Source organism: Seriola aureovittata, chromosome 20 (assembly GCF_021018895.1).
Source record: "Seriola aureovittata isolate HTS-2021-v1 ecotype China chromosome 20, ASM2101889v1, whole genome shotgun sequence".
Lineage (NCBI taxonomy): Eukaryota > Metazoa > Chordata > Actinopteri > Carangiformes > Carangidae > Seriola > Seriola aureovittata.
This window is the reverse complement of record NC_079383.1, coordinates 17,121,667-17,141,382: the sequence shown is the minus strand read 5'-3', so window position 1 is coordinate 17,141,382 and position 19,716 is coordinate 17,121,667. Positions and strand designations below refer to the sequence as shown.

The following is a 19,716-nucleotide window of genomic DNA, read 5'->3' as shown; positions in this document are numbered from 1 at the left end:
CTTCGCAAGAATGTCCCGAGCCGCTGAGGGCGCGGACCCCTCTGTGCAGCCCCACTCCCTTGAACGCACCCAGTGCCACTGAGCTGCTGGCTTGAGGGTTGAGTTACTCTCGGTATGAGGTTCAATGAAGTGTCCTGCTGAGAGTCAGACTGTTTTATTATATTTCCGGTGGCAAGTGGGTACACACACACACACACACACACACACACACACACACACACACACACACACACACACACACACACACACACCTACATCTACCTTATGACTCGTCTAGTTGAGTCATTGCTGTTACACATTCAGTTGATGCACAGTTGTGTGGTTTTACTGCGGTGTTGTGACATTTATTGCAGCTCAACGTGTTTAATTGCTTTTTCACCACTTTATGTTAACACAGAAAATTATTTAGAGTGAGAACCATCTTTTTATGGCTTTTTATTCAGGCGCTCATATTTGATTTTTCCTCACTGTTTAAAGGCTGTTGTGATCTTCAGTGGGCTGACACAAGAACATGATCACTAACCAGCAGCTGTCTCACACAGTCCCTAAACAAATATGTTTTATAAGATTTGGACATATTTACAGGGCTGTTTGCATCATCATACTTGAGGTAGCATGCTCAGGTCAGGTGCTGCTGCCTTAGCTTTATGCAGAACAGAGCTGTATTGATCCTTCTCTATAGCATAATGCTGTTTGTGCAGTTATTCGGATTAACTTCCTCTAACTGATTTGGCCTGTTCAGCATTTTGCCCTAACACCACGATCATGACACGGCTTAATCCAGAGGAGTTGGTGACTTCAGTAGCACTCCCTTTCTGCAGTGCTTTCTCTTGTTGTTTTAAAGTATACGCTTTTGAAAGTGTTTATTCCCCACCCGGCCCACGTGTTATACTTTTTGTCTGGTGTTGTAGAAATTGTGCCGTTTGACAATTAGAATCACGTCCCGGACTTCTCTCGTGTAATCTCATTTCTCCCTCTTCCATCGCCGTTGCATGCCTGCTCTTGTCCATAAACAGATCATAGTTGAAATGATGACATACTTGCGTTAGTCAGTAGGAAAGGCTGACTGTGCCACCCCCCCACCCCACCCTCTGCCACCCCTCTTCAGAGCAGGCCTGCACAGAGCTGAATTATTAGAGAGCAGAATTTTGATCCGTCGTATATCTGACTCTGCATTCCGAGAACATTCTTCCTCTGATCGTATCTATATGACTCTTGATTATTATCTTTTATATATCATTTATTTTAGTTTGTGGTATATGTTTTTGTAGCCTCTATGTTTTGCTATGTGCTGCGGTTGTCTTGGCCAGGTCACTGGTGTAGCTGAGATTTGTAATCTCAGTCAGCCTCTTCTCCTGGTTGAATAAAGTTTTATATTACAAATAATGTCTTGATTGAATTTGCTATTTAGATTCTACAAAAGCTACAACTTGCTTTAAAACAAGCATATGGATTCAGGGAGTGCGTGAGTATATGAGGAAGCATCAACTGCACTCGCGCCCTCCCTGCTGTTCGGTCTGCTAGCAGATTTATTTCATGTGGCTGATTGCTGTTAAATGAGCAGAGAAAGATGATCCGGAGCTGTGGAGGTCCTGGTGGTGGTGGTGTGTGTTTGTAGCCTTCAGCGGCGGCGAGTGATACACTTTTGATGTGAGTCTCTGATGTGTATGAGTCAGCGTGTGTGCCAGTTTCTGATGTGCAGCGGTGGCACTGGCTGTGCTGGTCGACTCGAGCATTCCTCTCAACTCTCTCACTTCCGTCCTGTGATGTTGGCTTATCTGAAGCCTGGAGCATGCACATAATGAGAGGAGAGGTCCTGCAGGCAGTCCATCCAAAGGCCTCCGACAGGATGCTTTCATTCGTCCCTCCCTGTGCGCCGCAGCAGCATCTTCACAGTAAATGTGGGGAAAAGAAAAGCAGAGTGTACTTTGCATTGAATCTCTCAACATTAGGCTATAAATAACATGGTCCACACACACACCTTTCACACATGCAAAGAAATGTGCTCCAGGCTCAAATCAGAGAAAAGACACATTAGGGATCAAATCGCTAAAAGAAAAAGTGGGTTTATTGCTGCAGCCAGTGGTTAAAAATCTGTGATGCCTTTTTATCGTAGCATGTTGAAGCAGGCAGGCGTGAGATCCTCATGTGGCCGCCTACATGTCAGTGGACACATAGAGGAGGGGTGTTGCCACAGATGGCAGACCAGCAGGAAATTCAGCTTCTTTTTTATTTTTTTTTGCATGAAACTGTTGCCGTGCTGCCCCCGCATCAAACCTTCATCCTCACACTCCTTTAGTGTTAAACAGTCACATAAACCTGAGGTGGAATTGTGCCCTGCTTTTCTTGCTTTTTTTACTGCAGCTGAACGTACATTCATATACAACCAAGTCTAGACCCTTTGAGAATTTCACATCCTGATATATTTGAGTCATAGAGGTGTGTGTCCTTGAGATGTTTACTGTAGTGATAAATGGTTACGTTCCTCTTTTGGACAAAGCTGTTGTAGAGCACATAGGGCTTTTTGTTAGTGGTTTTTATTTTTCAGAAGAGCTGCAGTGGTTAGTTTATCGATGGAAAATTATCAGCAACAATTTTTATTTATTTTTTTATATAGTTTAAAGCATACAGACTATCTTTGGGATTTGGACTGTTGATATGAAGATGTCACCTTGGACATTTTCATCTTCTTCTGACATTTTATTGATTTAATCAAACAAATAATCAACAGTTTAATCAATGCTAACTGCAGCCCTAGTTAATTTAAGATTAATATCCAAATGCATAATGAATAGCTCATTTGCTTTTTCTCCTCCATGTGAAAATGTTTTTATCTATTTGTCAAACACACTTTGCACTGCACTTTGTATTGTTGGTGTTGGAAGACTCTACGTTGCTCCTTACAAAAGCTCCTAGTGATTATAATAATAAAAATGGCAGTAATACTAATAATAGACCTCTATTCCACTCTCTGCTGGGCTGTAATTGCCTGACGTGATGCAAACCCTGTCAGAATCCAGCGGAGAGGAACGAGCGCTCCACAAGTCATTTGTCGTGACATTTCGGTTGGAGCATCTCCAGTCCATGTAACTGAGCTGTGGGAGTTTTCTTAATGAAATGATTTTCCACAGAGGCTCCACTGTGCTCTGTTGGCTTTCAGCACCTTCAGTCGATATCCCTCCTCAGCTCTCGCTCACCAGTAGGGAGAGGGGAGTACAAGTTGTCATGGCAACTTGAGTTTTAATGGAAGTTTTATTCAGTGGTGTCGAAACCAACACCACAAGCGCTGATTTTCGTTTCAAGTGCCACATGTTTCAATTGTGTGCTCAATTCTTCATCACTCACACACACACACACACACACACACACACACACTACAGATGTACAGTATATGTCATGGACACTCATATCAGATTAATTAGTGCTTTAAATGGACTCAGCAGTCTCACTACAAGGTCCATTTAGTAGCAGTTCTGAGGCTTTCGATTGCATCACAGAGTCTTCCTCTACCTAGTTGTCATTTAATTGTAGATGTTCAAATTTCCATGTTTCCGGGCGCTTCAAGGACTTCTCATCCTCGTGGCCTTAAAAGTTACGTTTTTAAAAAATCATTCTCGACTGCGGAAACAGTCGTCGACAAAATTGGCCTCACCGGGAAAAAGTCAATTTTAAGCCAGCATGGACGAAACATTCATAAACTGCTTTAGAAAATGGAGCATCTACAGTCAAAACTGGATAACATCATCTGCTGAGGAAGATGACGCGACGTGATAGAGAGCTGCAGCACAGCTACTAAATGGACTGCACTGCGCCGCACTGGGACTGAACCATGTGAAATACATTCAGATATATATATAATAACTCATGTTTATCCATGTGCGTGACAAATGGACAGGCTCCACATATAGATCCTATTGATCTTCTCTGTGCTCTGGTCTATAGACGGATTCAGCACTTGTTTTTCTGTCCGTACCACACAGTCTGCAGCAGGCCCACACATGTTGACCCACAATTTATCGATCCCTTCGTGTGGTGTAACAAATGAAACGCCAACAAACATATATGCGTATATGTATGTTGACTTCATCATTATTGCTCCTTTTTTAAAAACTGGAGATGTAGTGACGTTTCAGCCTCATAAGACAATTCTTGACCACAACATTTTCACATCCACTTTGGGTATGGAGCCACTGTCCACTTCTCTGGAAGTGACAAATCAAAACAAGGAAATAAGTATTTGAAACAGCAGGAAGTGAGCATTTAGTTCAGAGCAAATACGCTGTGCAGCGTTGGTTTTATTGCCTCTGATCCTGTGGGAATCAAGCAATATCAGACCGCTCCTGTCGGTGAACTGTGTGGAATTTACTGAGGTTCTGGTTTCTGATTTATGCATTTTTTGAATTTCTCATTTCTTAACCTAAACACCCTGCTGCCATTCATCTTCTGTTTCCCCGACTTGGTCTTTTATTTAAGTGACTTCTTTCAAGTTTTCAGGACAAAGAACTTGTCACGTGACAAATAGACGCCTGCGAGGTATTTGAAACACTGAGCACTTACACTGGTTAACTGTGATGTCGTTTTTTTTTCCCCTGATAGCCTGGATTTTATTGTTGCTTGGAGGGATGAGCAAAGTTGAATCACTACACACACACACACACACACACACATGCGCACACACTTGAATGAGCTCATCATGTGGGTCCGTTCCCACATCACCGCTGCAGTAAATGACAGTGGTCCTATATTATACAGTATGAGCCATAAACCTCAAAAGAACATTGGTGGTTTGAATTGTGATCCATTTGCCACAGTCTAGTTAACAGTTTAATTAAACATTTATAACGGATGGAGGAAAAGAATAACAGACAAGATGGAGGCTCAGGTAGCCTCAAATTTATTGTGTTAGCTGCAGGGATGACGGTGTCTGTCAGCTGGTGCAACACTGAAATATATCAACCACTATTCAGTGAATTGCTGTGCATTCATTGTCCCCTGAGGATGTATGTTAATAACTTTGGTGATCCCATGACTTTTCCTCTAGCCCCCATCATGAGGTTCATATTTGTGGTCAGTGAAATGTCTTAACAGCTATTGTATTGACCGTCATGGCATTCATGCGTTCATGTCCCTGTCAGGATGATTAGTAATAACTTTGGTGATTTATTCTAGCGCCATCGGCAGACCAAAATGATCAACTGTTTGCATCATATAATAGAAGCAAGGCCGGTTCTCTGTTGTTCTAATCATCCTGTTTCCTTTTTAATAAAAAAATAAAAAAAATAAAAAAATATATATATATATATATATATATATATCATTAGAAATCCTAAAGCACTGCTTCACATACTGTAGGTCTAACATTAACCTCTATAACCTCATGTGCTTATTTGGGGTGGTGATTCGGCCGTATGCTGTGCCCTCCAGCTGTAGGCATGATGCAGGGCCGACTCCCATGATGTCGCGAGCCACAGATGTCACTCAGAATTTCCCCTGTGACACGTCGGCTCTTTTGGATTAAGAGCAGGTCGCCGTGAGTTTGCATGAAGGAAAGCCTCTGACGGACTGAGGGATAAGAAAAGAGGCTGTCACACCTAACTTTTCAGGTTCAGAGGGATGTTTTTTTTATTTATTTATTTATTTATTATTTCAGAATTGAGTCCACTCTTGCTTTTATTTCTGTAGCTTGCCCTTTTCACCGCGTCGTATTCGATCATATCTGCTTCCCCTTCGTCCGACTCTCCCTCAGCTCTCACCATTCTCATGGGTTTGAAGTTTCAGGGTTTGAAGTCTGATCACATTCATGCATGACCAACACCGCCGCTATTGCCGTGCATTTGTATGCAGGCTGGTGAACTGAGGAGTGCCTTGGTCCTAATGGTCTCACAGTCTACTGAGCTTGTATTCTCAATTAGGGCTGCACAACTTGTGACATGAGCTTGTGGCTTACAGAGACTGTGTTGAGAGCTCTGAGGTGACTGCTGTCTTACTTTGGTCGGGCTGGCATTTGAAAGGTGTTTTGTAAGATTAAAATATTTTGATCACAAATGGATAACCGTTATATTGCCTATTCAGTTAGCACTTTGCATTGGTTTTCTTTTCAAATCAAAAGACATGAACGTGAGCTGCTGGAGCTGGAGTGAATTAAGTCGTGGCGCTCATACAGGAGGAAGCAGGGAGGCTTGTAGAAAAACCTGAAGTGAATCAGAGGAAGTGTTGCACAATAGGAAGTGGTGTGTTTTTTCTTTTTTTTTTTTTTTTTTTTTATGTTCCATGTTTTTTAAAACCTCTTGTTAGCTGTCAGCCCATATTTCACAAAGAAGGTACAGTAGGACATAAGAACAACCCTGTTATTGCATCCTCAACACGGTAACTGTTTCATCTCTGGTAAAGTTATATTTCCTTTTTGTTTGACTTTAGTGAGTTATTACAGAAAGTAAAAGGGAACCAAAATGACATGTAGCCTTTTGCAATGGGTGTAACCAGTGTGCACCAGTAGTGTTGTCCAACAAAGTGCCATTTGCTCCATTGAAAATGCACTAGAAAAAAAAGTCCTTCAGGTATTCTACTAAATGCCACAAATCTCGAGCTGTTGGTGTGAATTTTTCAGGCCCTCGATTTGTTGAATCTTATCTGATAGTTTAATTTTTGACGTTGCGTGTGACTGTCGACCTGTGTTTCAGAGGCTGACCTCTGCTGGAGGACTGTGACCCGGGGCCACCTACCAGGCCGGGCCTCCCTGCTCCTGACTGATAGTCACACACACAGTTCCACTGCTGGTAAGTCCGTGTGCCACGTCTCACCTGTAAGCCTGGGGAAAGTTTGCCTTTAAATGATTGGTTCAGGGCTACACCTATTTTTATTGCTGAGTGATCTGCAGATTATTGTTTCATATGATCTATTAACTGTGTGGTGTATTTAGTGTCCAAATCCTAGAGATGTTTGAATTACTATAAGACTGGACAAAGAAATGCAGGTGCAACCCTCACAACTGAGGAGTTACAACTGAGTAATATTAATCTTTTTTCTGAAAAAAATTACCTGATCAATTAATCTACTATTGAAATTGTTGATTATTAATTTCCTGTTGATCAGCTACTTGATTAGTCGACGAATTGTTTCAACTCTAGATCGGTTCAAGAGTGTCCATACTGGCCGTGAAGAAGTCCCTACTTAATGCAGGTCTGATGTAGGTGATGGGGGACAGAGTCTGCAGTCCTTGTTCTGCGCAACAGTGCGTTTCATAGTTCAGCAAAAGCCAATTTGAAGCTTCAGCAGCTGCAGCTTTATATACCCTCCAAATACATGTTTTAATACAGTAAGAGGGAATAAAAAGACTGTATGTTTGGATGATACACACATAATATGCTGAAGCGTCATATTACCTTTACATGCAGCTTTATCCACGTCCATACATTAGACTGTGGATTTTGTCGCCCATCTGTTATACTGGAATAGTGTTGGGAAGCGATCTCTTCACAGCCAGCGTGACTGCTAAATGTGATCTTATCATTTAATTCCTCTTTCCAAGTCCATGAGTTGCATGTCTGTATTTGATTCACCAATGCAAATATGACCCTTAGACTATTTTTCATGCTGTAAGCTTTCATTCTGCATTCCAGATTACCATCTACAGTTATTTGTTTGTATGTCTGTTTATGTCTGTTTCATATCTGATCCTAATTTGAATTGACCGCAGTGCTTGAAAAGCAGGCTATTGAGATTAATGGGCAACATACCCAACGTCACTCATGTTTGTGCGCCCGAATTTTTCCTATTGTTTCTAAAGTAATTTAGGTCGTGGTGCACACTGAAGGACTTTGAATCAATGGAGGCATTTCTCTAAATGGCTGTTGAGTCAGTTGCTTTGTTTTCTTTCCACTGATGGTGTTTTCCATGCTGATATGGGCTCACTATAGGTGGTTGGAAAACTTGTATAACTGTTGTCTCAATTACTTTGCTGTTAATTCAAATTCTGTTTGAATGAATGATATCCAAGTACAGGTTAAATGCTGTACTTTTCACCTCATATACATTCGGTCCAGAGCTTTGAAAATGACTGACTATAAAAAAGAAAAAGATCCACATCACATTTTAGGGGAAAAAATTGTAACTATGGACATTACAATGGCTTAACATTGGCTTGACATTACATTGCTCTTCATGGACAATGTTCCCCAGCCTGTGCAGAATCAAATCCTGTCCCTCCTGTATCTTTTCACCTCCTACAGTCTGAATTTTAACAAAGAAAAAACTTGAATGGGAACTTATCCATTTGCTTAATAAATAAAATCATTATAAAAACTGTAGAAATGCAATTCGAAAACTGACGCTTTCTTTTATTTTGAAAATCTTGCTGCTAAATTTAACCTATTTTTTTGGTTTTCAAGGTGAGGTTAACTTCTCATGTAATGGCCTGTATTAATAAAATGAAAATAACAACTCAATTGGCAATTGACTCAAAATCTTTGCCTTTTATCACTGAGGTTTAAACATTTTTAGCACCTGTACAGAGATGTCATTATGTAAGACCTCGTGTGGTGCACCTATACCTATTATAGTCTTAATGTGCCATGCTGTGGGAGTATGTGTAATGCTGGCTCAGGAAATGAAGTGCATTGTGGACCATAAAAGGGAGCAGAGTAATGTAGGTGCTCCCGGCTTCCTGTCCCCCCCGCCCCCCCAAGGCCTGTGTGCTTTTGTAACTACAGGGCGCAGGGTCACAGCTCACACGACAACCTGGCAGCTCTGACATGAAACTGGCCACATCTCGCACGATCACATGTTGCGTATTTTAATCTTGTTTCATTTCTGTGTTGTTGACCTTTTGTGTGCTTTTCTTAGTTTCAGAGCAGAATGTTTTATTAATGTGTAGTTTCAGTGCAGGTTTCATTTTGTTTCTAAGCAAGTGATTTACTCATGTTTCCTGTTCACGTTTCCCTTCGCAGCAAAAGGAACTATTTTTCTTCTTGATCTCACCTCACCCTATTACACCTCCCATCATTTCCCCTGATTGCATATCTGCCCATCCCTTTTGTATTTTCCCCGCTGGAGATTGTTACCATGACACAACATTGGCTAAGCTCTGGTGCTGGAATGCTGCGTTGTTTTGACAGCTAAGCCTCAGGTGGTTCATATATAGGATCACTAAGTCAGTGTATCCCCATGAGAAAGCTGTTGTATGTGTGTGTGTATAGGCTAACACCAAGCTGCTGTGGTGCCCTAATAACACTCAAATCCATTCACTAAAATAGCCTGAATGGCAAGCTATTTAAGTTAGCATGCAGTACACAACCCTGTGGCGATACAGAGGAGCGTAAGATGTATTGCATTATAAATGGAGAATGGAGCTGAGTTAATGCAGCAGGCTGAGTTTTGTGTGAATATATACAGGATGGATTAGCCTCTAAGCCAGGGGGAGGTGTGGTATAGCAGCCTGAGGTGACGCTTTTCTTAGCTCTCCTGTTGCTAGGATCATATTTGGGTCAATGCTGCCCTCAGCTGGTGGAGCCTAGTAATGTTATACTTGTGAACAGAAAATATGCAGTGCATTCAGAAAGTATTCAGACCCCTTCACTTTTTTTCACATTTTGTTATTTTGCAACCTCATGCTAAAATCAATTTATATTCATTTTTTCCTTTATCCATCGACACTCAAGTCCCACAATGATGAGGCAAAACGGAATTTTGCAAAGTTTTTGCAAATTTATTAAAAAGTAAAAACTGAATTGACATAAGTATCCAGACTTATGGTAAATTCAGTTGATTGGACATGATTTTGGAAGGCACACAGCTGTCTTTATAAGGTCTCACCGCTGACAATGCATATCAAAGCAAAATCCAAAGCCACGAGGAGGAAGGAACTGCCTGCAGAGCTTAGAGACAGGATTGTGTCGGGGCACCGATCAGGGGCTACAAAAAAAAGATTTCTGCTGCATTAAAAGTTCCCAAGAGCACAGTGGCCTCCATAATTCTTAAATGGAAGAAGTTTGGAACAACCAGGACCCTTCCTAGAGGGCTGGAGCAAAGTACAGGGATATCCTTCATGAGAACCTGGTCCAGAGCACTCAGGACCTCAGACTAGGCTTGGGGGTTCACCTTCCTACAGGACAATGACTCTAAGAACACAGGAAAGGCTTAAAGAGAACTCTGTGAATGTCCTCGAGTGGCCCAGCCAGACCCCCCAATGGAACATCTCTAGAGAGACCTGTTCACCGACAGTCCCCGTCCAACCTGACAGAGCTTGAGAGGATCTATAGAGGAGCAGAACATCCCCAAATTCCAGATGTGCAAAAAGCTTGTCACACCATACCCAAGAAGACTTGAGGCTGTAGTTGCCGCCACAGGTGTTTCAACTAAGTACTGAGTAAAGGGTCTGAATACTCATGTCAATGTGATATTTCAGTTTCTCCTTTTTAATAACTTTGCACTGAATTTTGTTTTGGATACGGTGCAAAACAAAAATAGTCTTTTTGGCCCGTTTAAGCAGTTATCCTATGAGAAGATATGGTCACAAGTCTGTTATTAAATGGAAATATCACTTGCTCCACCCTTGAGTCAGCATATGGAAGACGCTCCCGTCGCCCTTCAGCCTCACCCGCTGCATATGTAATTTGAGATGATATGTCTAAGTGGATGTAATATATGGAGTGGCTTGTAATGTCAGCTAAAAGCCTCAGCTATCTATTATTTATACCACTGGAGGGCTGACACTGTAACTTCCTGCCGAGGTTTCCTTGAGAACGCCGGGCTGCTGTCATTCCTCTGCAGGAGTACATGTTGGACAGACTTGATATGTGGCACACTGGCATGTAACATGGAATTAACATTTAGTCTAGAGAAATGTTATTTGAACTTTGTGCCTTTTTTTTAAAAGAAAAAAATGTGATTCCTCCCTTGCAACACTAGATGGTGCTCTCGTGTCAGTCATCTTCATGCCAGGGAACTGGCATGTTACTAGAGTCAGAAATTTCTAATCTTTGCAATTATCTGCTGCAAATTTATTTATTTATTAATTTTTTTTACAGCAACAAGTCACTGTAAGTGCTTTGACCTGTCACTTGTGTTTGTATGTTTAAGCATAAGCATCCCTGAAGCTGGTGTGTGATGGTGTAAAGTTTGGGAGTGGTCTTCCTTACCATCCGTGCACAACTGTTTCCATCCTCCAGATGGCACTCATCTCTTACTGAATGAAATCGCCTGGTACTCCTCAATCTGACAGTCATCATCCCTCCAAAATCTCCACCGTGCCCCACCCAAAATCCTGTTAGGGTAATATTATGCAGGAGAAAGAAGAAGTTAAAGTGATGCTCAACTGTATCTCTTCAATTCAAATCGAGGCTTTAATTTGTGTTCACACAGAATTGTAAAGAAGTCTCTCTGCATGTTGAACGAACCAGACTTTCGGATGCAGTGATGTTGGTGAGTCACAGTCAGAAGGTCAGTCGAGTAATGATGGTTCGGAGCTGTTTTTAGCAGAAGAATGGGAGATCTGTGTGTGAATGGGTTTAGGAGGCAGCTGCCCCAAGGGAGGTGCTGCTTAGACCTGCGACAGTGAGTCAATATACCCCCCCCCCCCTAATGATTTCCCAACACATCCTAGAAAGGAGTTGGAGGACTCTCAAGGGCAGGGTGGGGAGGGCTTCCTTCTGAAGCAGATGTTCAGCGGATGCAGAGGAGAATCAAAGTGCTGAATTTGGTGTGGCGTTTACTACAAACATCATAGTCTGGTTTCACAGCTCTTAGGACTCCTTGAATATATCTGTCACAAAATATCTCCAGCCGTTTGTGAATATGAAGCATCATAAAGGCCCTTACGGCGTCCATGTAGAAGCCAATAAGCCTTTTTTAGCGGTTAAATGCATTGATCTAAAATTAACCCCATTCAGGCTGTTGGTATCTCTCTGTGTGTTTTGATGGTGTAAAGAGTTTTATTGGTGTGACTGAAGAGTGGCACTAAGAGCCTCTTCATAGAGCTTGATTTCAATGGAGCCAGCGTTTTAGCTGACTCTTGTGTATGTGCCTGTTGCCATGGTTTCCAACTTTCATCAGGTGCCGTCCAAAGAGAGGGGCTTAGCCGAAGATGAGGCGCTCCCACTTTCATCCTCCTTTCTGATCTGCTTCTGTGGACAAACTGCCGGTTTCATGGGTTCATTTCCATTCATGCTGATTGAGTTCACCGCGGCTGCAGTGATGTGAAGCAGGAAGCTTTTGTAGGAGTTGTTGTTGTGTTTTTTTTTTTTTTTTTTTTTTTTAAGAGAGGGAATATTTTTAGCCGCCTGTGTGGTTGCAGGAGTAAGATGAAACCTCTGATAGTGGATTTCACTTCAAATATCTCCGACAGTCGTAATGATTCAATCCTCCTGTAGGTTTGTTTTGATTTGACAGAATCTGGGTGAGGGGGGCATTAGCTGATGTTTACCCGGGTGCAATAATACAGAGGCGTGGCTACGAGGTAATCGAGTTCACCCCCATAAACAAACAAATGGCAGACACCCCCCTCTACCCCCGCCCACTTTCCTGTTCACCATGTGCCCCCTAAGCCATTTTTAGTCAGCTGGGTTGAATTGGCATGAGATGGTCGGGGAGGGTGAGGAGAAGTTGAGTGGGGGAGGAGGATTGAGGGAGTTGGGGGACGCATGCCAGTCCCCATTTGGGAAGTGCTCCCCCATTTTCTGCCTGTCGAAACGGGCCAGTGTCAGCGAGCTCCAGCGGGTCCAGGTCTGGCCGAGTGGGCTAATGCGATGTGGCATGTCACCCGGGGAATCTAGGTCAAGTTTAAAGCTGCCTCGCTGTGCCCGCCTCTGCCGCAGTGTGACGCTTCAAATCCCTCCTCTTCCACACACGCACTAATATTCAGCGCACATCCTTACCAACATTACTGTTTTATTTTATTTTTTTTGTTTAAAAATTATTATTAGTTTTATTTAAATGTCATACAGAGACAAATATGAGCCACGCATTTCCCTTTCCAGACCCACATTATTACAGACATAAACACACACTCTCTACTGTCTCTCCCCATCCCCCCCTCCACACCCCAGGCAAGCTCGCAGCTTCTCCACGGCGGAGCCCACGTGACGATCCGTGCTGTGTCTGCGCGCGGCCGGGGAGGGGAGGGGTGGGGTGGGGAGGGGAGGGGAGGGCGTTGTTTTTCTTCCATAGTAAAGCAGCAGGGCACGTGGATCCTCATGCTGCAGCCGAGTAGTGGAATGTCAGCACTATCCCTCCCTCACATTAGCACAGCCATCACCCCCCGAGTCGTTCTTGTAGGACGCTGCCGCAGTGCTTGGTTTCAGCTGTGTGCCCTGCTTCTTCTGTGTGCCTATTAAAGGGGAGACACAGAGCTGGGAGACGTTAAAAGGCAGTGCCATCCAGAGGTCAGGCTGCTGCATGGGCGTGGCACTGTTTTGGGTGTCTTTACCAAAATAAGCTTCAACCGCTCCTGCACCATCTGCAATACTTGGTGTGTGGATTTGCACTGTTTATATATCCAACATTTTTAACATTTTATTGGTATTTTTCAGTCATAGTAAAGTGACAACATATATCATTATATTTGCCTTTTGTTCATATTCATCACTGTACTGATTTTGCAATATTTTCTCCCAAAAAAAACCCCCAAAAAATCTGGTCATAACAATGTGATTTTGCTGAGCTGCACATAAAAAAATCAAATCACATTAAATCACAAAGTGCTCAGTAGTGGAATTAAATATTTCTCTTCACTCCACTGCTAATCCGCTGTTTTTGGCGCATTACCTCATCTGTATTAATATATTCATGTGCTTTCAAGTCCTACTACTACTGTACTCGCTCCTCACCCGGAGCTTCCCTCTGATTGGCTGCTGCAATGTTTTCAATGGCACCAAATTTTTTTTGACTCCATGGATACAGTGAGCTGTTGGGTAGATCAGCTCAGCCAATAGGAGAGCTGTGCGGGCTCCTGCTTGTCAGATTCTGCCCCTGGCCTTAGAAGCAGCCCTCCCTCCCTTGCTGCAAGCACGCGATGGCTCAGTGGGGGGGTTCAAAACAACAACAAGGCTGTCGTCGCGCTCTCTGTGGTGCCCAGGTCATGCCAGCACTATTGGGTATTACTACAGCCACTGAGGAGGGAGGGGGGGCTTCAATTCCTCAATCGCTCTCTGATACTGTATTTTTACTCTCAGCCAGCATTTCTCTTGTCTTACTACACCACCACTAAGCGACCAGTTTGCACACAGTAACTTATATTGGCTAAAATTTATCTCTAATGGGAGGGTTGTCGTCGTAGAAAGTCCATATAAGCTACAAAGTCAGTGTTGGTTCATGTTTATGTAATAAATGATTCTCAGGCTGCACTTTGAGTGGAAGAGTGAGATATAAAAAGCTGCAAAATGCTAGAACACTTTAACGTTCTTTGGCAGACTTTAAAAAGCAGCCACGCAAATCCCTGTCCTTAAAATGACCTCATTTCAAACAGCACACGAGGGTAGCGCAGGGCCCACAAGGCTGCCAGTGCTTGCGTCGAAGCACTGTGAGCCCTGGCAGCTCTGCCGGCCGGCCAGCCGGCCATCCTCAGTCTCAGGGAGGCTGAAAGGTGGCAGTAGAGGACCAGCTGAGGCCTGGCGATGATGGGCAGTGCCCACATCATCCAGCAGGGTGAGGACAGTGACAGCTCTCATCCCTCCTGATGCTGGAGTGGGTGCTGCTTTCCGACAGCCAGTGAGGTGCCAGCGCTGGCACCGTCAGACATTCAGGTCACATTAGTGGAGGGTTATACGACGAGGCTGGACAAGGCAGGTGGGTCTTTGCAGGTGGTCACTGGGTTCGACTCTTGACGAACGGTTGAAATAAGTGAAAGTAAAAAAAAAAAAAAAAAAGAAAAGAAAGAAGTGTGCACAGTTTAAAAAAAACTGTCCTGCAGGATAAACCGGAGTGAAACTGTATCAGGTGTAGATGAAAAACAAAAGTTAAATACTCACCAAATATTCGACACATTCGTTAGTAGAGGGACTGCAGTTAATTATTATTTAATCATCAATGAATTGGCTGATTCACTTTTCAATTAACTTTTTATTATTATTATTATTATTATTATTATTATTATTATTATTATAAAAAGGCAAAAAATACAGAAAAGTTGTGATCTGTCTTTCCTTCAGCTTGACTCACTGTTATGAGACAGAGTGAACTTGCTTGTTCCTTTTGACCTTGAGGTGGTTTGTTAAGCGTCAGTGGATTATCAGGATAAAATGTCTAAAATCTGATTTCCCCTCAAATTTAACAGTCGTGTAAAAATGTATATAATATTTATCACTAATATTTTCTTTGTAACAAAAAATAAAACGCGGGCCTGACCCAGAACTATGTTTTTGAGATGCATGAACGATGCAAACCTCTCCCTCATGCACCTGCACCTCATGCATTTTAAAACCACTCCATTTAACCCTCCTCTCCCGACTGCTGAGTGTGTAGTATGCTCTGTTGCAGCACCTCCCTGTCTCCCAGCATTACTTGCGTTGGCATGATTTACCCCGTCGCCACTAGCCCTCACTCAGTCACTTTGGCTTTTCACCTGTCACTCATCTCGGCTGACATCTGCCTGTCGAAGTATAACTTTGTCACTGTCCTGCGTCCACCCTGCTTCCGCCCTCCCAGAGTGCATCCTGCCTGTCTCCGCTCCGTCACCAAGGGTTGAATCTGTCTCCGCTGATGGAGCCCGCCACTCTTACAAACCTGCCACAGATCTTTGACTTGTCATATGTCTGTTGACCTCTGCTTCTGAGAAGGATCGGCTCTGTGCTTTCTAGGAGTCAGAGGAACGACGGAGCAGGGATCCGTGAGAGGCTGTCGCTTCTGATTACGCAGCTCTCAGCTGATGTGTAGTACGTTGTGTATATAAGCTATATGGTATACGTGTGTGGAGTAGTGGTGTGTATGTCTGAGCAGGAAAGCTATGAAGTCAGTGTGTCTCCCAAAGCTTGGACACACCAGTCATCCTCTTCTCTCCTCCTCAGTCATCATCCTCCTCCTTTTGTTTTAATTAGCTCACAAAACTAAAAAGACAAAGGTTACATGATACTAGTATTAAATCAGCAAAGAGGTGAGCCTATCATTTCTAATCCTTCCAAACCAAACTCTATACCAACCATTAACCCTCAATGTACCCTTCAAAATCACCATTAATATCCTTGAACTTCAACTGAACTCTTTTGTTACAACATAAACAGCATTCAGTGTTAATAAAGCACTGATGGAGAATTAAGCAACCGATATTAGATTGCATCAGAAGAGAGAACAAAATCATAACGGCAACAGCAATACAAATATTGAGATAAAACGAAACAAAAACGGTGGTCTTCTTCCTCCTTAACGTGCTAATCACTTGAAGAAACTGTTTAATTTATAGGAACAAAGCATTTGTGATAATTGAAGAGTGATATAGCACAGTGGTTGGGCCAATTACACAGCAACTTTCAGCTTGGAACCTGCTGAGCAGTAATGAAAGTCTAGTTAGAAAGTTTTAAAGTGTGAAAGTTTGACAAGAAACTGTTAATACAGATGTGGTGCAACAGTCATTTCTGGTCTGTGCGTCAAAATAGTCTCTTTGTTCAAGTACAACTCTGAGGTACTTTTACTTTACCCTTCACATGCAGCAATATTTGCTTGAAAAATGACTTAAAATGCTGAATCAATCATCCCAATAACTGCATATTAATTACTTTGATCATTTCAGCCTCATAATCTCTAGTTGAATTTCACAGAATGAAACATGGTCTAACATGACTCATGCAATGCATATGTTGTTATATCATATATCCTGCTGCGTTGCGTCGGCGCGCTCTGCGCACCTGTGCTGCAGATAAGGCTTTGTGTCTGTATCACATGTGCTGTCGGTGCTTAGGTTTTTTGCTAAGGTATGTAAAATATTAATGTAATGTTTCAGCTCCCATGACCAAGGTGCTGCGCTGCACTTCCTGAAGACATCGTGAGTCTGCCGAGAAGATGAAGTGAATTTCAAAGCATGGCAGACTAAATCATATACAGCCAACAAACTTCATAATCAGGTCGTCTTATGTTTCTACATGGCAACATCCTTTTCTTTATAAAAGTTTAATAGGATGTGTCCGACTGTGTGCAGGAAACATCTTCATGTGTAGACGTGAACATAGATTATATTTGATTTCCCTGCGGAGGCTTGTAAAATGGATTACTTTGCATACAACTGCCTGTGAATGCTTATGGTTGCAGGGAAGAAACTTAACAAAGCAGAAGAAGAAAAAAAGCCCAAACTGAGTTTTTGTATTTTTGGGACTTTTTGTGTTTGACATCTGGCTGGCGAGAGCCCGGGCACAGGAAACACGCCACTGAGGGGGGTCCGAGGGGAGCGCTGGTGTCTGCGAGCAGTGGGCACATCTGGGGCACCGCTGAATTCATACAGGCACCAGAGCAGTGAAGCAGAGCGGGAGCGAGGTGGATACAGTAGTGTATCACCACCTGCTCACTTTCCTGCTGAACTCGTTTTCTTTCTTTTTTTTTTTTATTGATTTTTTTTTTTTTTTCCTTTGCTCTTTTCTCTCAACAGGTATCGTAACATGGGGAACCTACTGAAAGTTTTGACATGCACAGATCTGGAACAGGAGCCCAATTTTTTCCTCGATTTTGAAAGTGAGTTCTTCTGAAGTAATTGCTCCCTCTCCTCTGATATTGATCACATGAATATCTTACCATAACATTATCAACTCTGAAACTCTTAAGTCTTTTCACCCTCACTTATCTTTTACACTATGTTCCTCCCAGCGGCAAAAAGGAATCAAATCTACCACCAGAGCTTCTTCTCTTCTCCATCAACCTGCCTCTTCCACGCTGGTGTGTGTGCAGAATATCAATCAGGGCAGAGTTGCAGCAGAGCCCCCCTTCTCAAATATAAAGCGCTTAAGTTCAGCTGCTGTGTAGCCTAAGGCCCCTCAACACGGCTTGATCCTGTACTGTAGTATTCTCCTCACACTTGGCAAACCCAGAGACTCAATCATACCTTTAGAGAAAACAATGCCTCATACTGATCCAACTGTTTCTAGGTAATTTTTTTCATATTAAAAGACCTTCGCAATTACATACCTAGAATATCTTTTATGCAACATTGCTCAATATCGTAAAGATTTCTCAAAATGAGACACTTTTTCAGGATTGTATTTGCATTTTTGCACAGCTGCTATTTGCTGAAATGACCTCAAAAAGGGCTCACACCAAATGTAAACAAAAATAAATTCAAATGCAAAATTGAAAGATATGCTGCTATACTGTAGCTGCCAATATGAGCCGAGGTTTAGGTGTTTCTTCTGCACGGGAGCAGGAGTTTACAGTCATCACACTTGGCAAGGTGTTCTTGCTTCAGGTGGTGGAAAAGGGTTCACAGTGTTGCAGCTCTTCATCGCCACTTCTCTCAAGGCAAAATAAAAACTCGGAGACGTAACCGCCTCTACACCCAGAGCTGTTACAAAAGCTACGCATAACCCTTTTCATTTCTCTTCTCTTATCTCGCTCCATTTTCCTCCCTATCAGCCAGGAAAAGTGGGTGGTGTCGAAACTAAATGGGAAGCTTTGTGAAGTTTCATTTACATAATTGAAAGTTGCATGTTAAACTTTCTATCATATCGGAGGATTCGATAGATTTCCTAGAGCTGGTGTTTGCTGTACATTGAGCCAGTATGAATACGGACTAGATACCAGTCAGATTTGCCCTGTTGACCTTGTTGTTGCAGATGCCCAGCCCACAGATGCAGAGCGAGAGGTGTGGGACCAGGTGGACGTAGTGCTGAAGGATGCAAAAGGGATCCTGGACGAGCTGCAGGCGTACAAGGGAGCGGGGCAGGAGATCAGAGAGGTACACCTTTAACAAACATCCACCCCCGACTGACAGCACGCGGAGCTGCTGCAGAGTGAGGAGAGTCTGCTGCGTCCCACTGTGAAGAGATGCTGCAGTAGTTCATAGGGGGTCTTATTAAGAGCTCATGGCTCATGAGTAGTCTGGATGTTTCCTGCATTGTTGCATTATTGTTTTTCCTAATTGACTGCACCCTCTTGGCAAAGTCCATCCTATCTGAAATAGTGTAGCAGTGGATCTTTCTTTGATTAAGAAAAGTCAAAAGAATAACCTTCACAAGAGACGACTGCTGGGAATAATTCACAAGGGTTGTCATAAATTATTAAATCAGTTCTGATTCCTTGCCTCAGTCTGTTTACAAGCCCTGACCCACAAATGAAGCCTGACACTGGAGACATTTTTATTAAATTTCCAACTGAAGAAGTATTAGCATCCCATTGTTGGCTTCACACTGACCCAGAGTGAATAACGGTGGTTTTGGGAACAACAGGCTTCAGACAAATGCCTTCTGTAGCCTCAAAACTCAGCACATTATTAAACATTTTATGGAAAGCTCAAGACCACAGATTGAAAACATGTTTTCATGTCCTTTTTTTTAGGTGGAAGGAAAATAACATTTCCTTTTCCTATTCCTATAGGGTCATGAAGGACAGTTAAAATTCTTTTTTTTTTTTTATTGATTTTTTTTTTTTTCCTTTGCTCTTTTCTCTCAACAGGTATCGTAACATGGGGAACCTACTGAAAGTTTTGACATGCACAGATCTGGAACAGGAGCCCAATTTTTTCCTCGATTTTGAAAGTGAGTTCTTCTGAAGTAATTGCTCCCTCTCCTCTGATATTGATCACATGAATAT

General features: G+C 42.7%; 1 protein-coding gene across 2 annotated transcripts in view; it reads left to right on the top strand.

Annotated features, from left to right (window-relative positions):
• Window positions 1-19,716, top strand: part of fam49bb (family with sequence similarity 49 member Bb) — a 37,848-nt gene that overhangs the window by 3,143 nt on the left and 14,989 nt on the right. The window contains exons 2-4 of one of the 2 annotated variants that reach the window (XM_056364808.1): window positions 6,681-6,776; window positions 17,564-17,646; window positions 18,741-18,862. In XM_056364808.1, the coding sequence (XP_056220783.1) occupies window positions 17,574-17,646; window positions 18,741-18,862 (195 nt within the window). In that variant the 5' untranslated portion in view covers window positions 6,681-6,776; window positions 17,564-17,573. Of the gene's footprint in view, window positions 1-6,680; window positions 6,777-17,563; window positions 17,647-18,740; window positions 18,863-19,583; window positions 19,662-19,716 lie in introns of those variants that run through there. The other variant, XM_056364807.1, reaches the window with a different exon arrangement.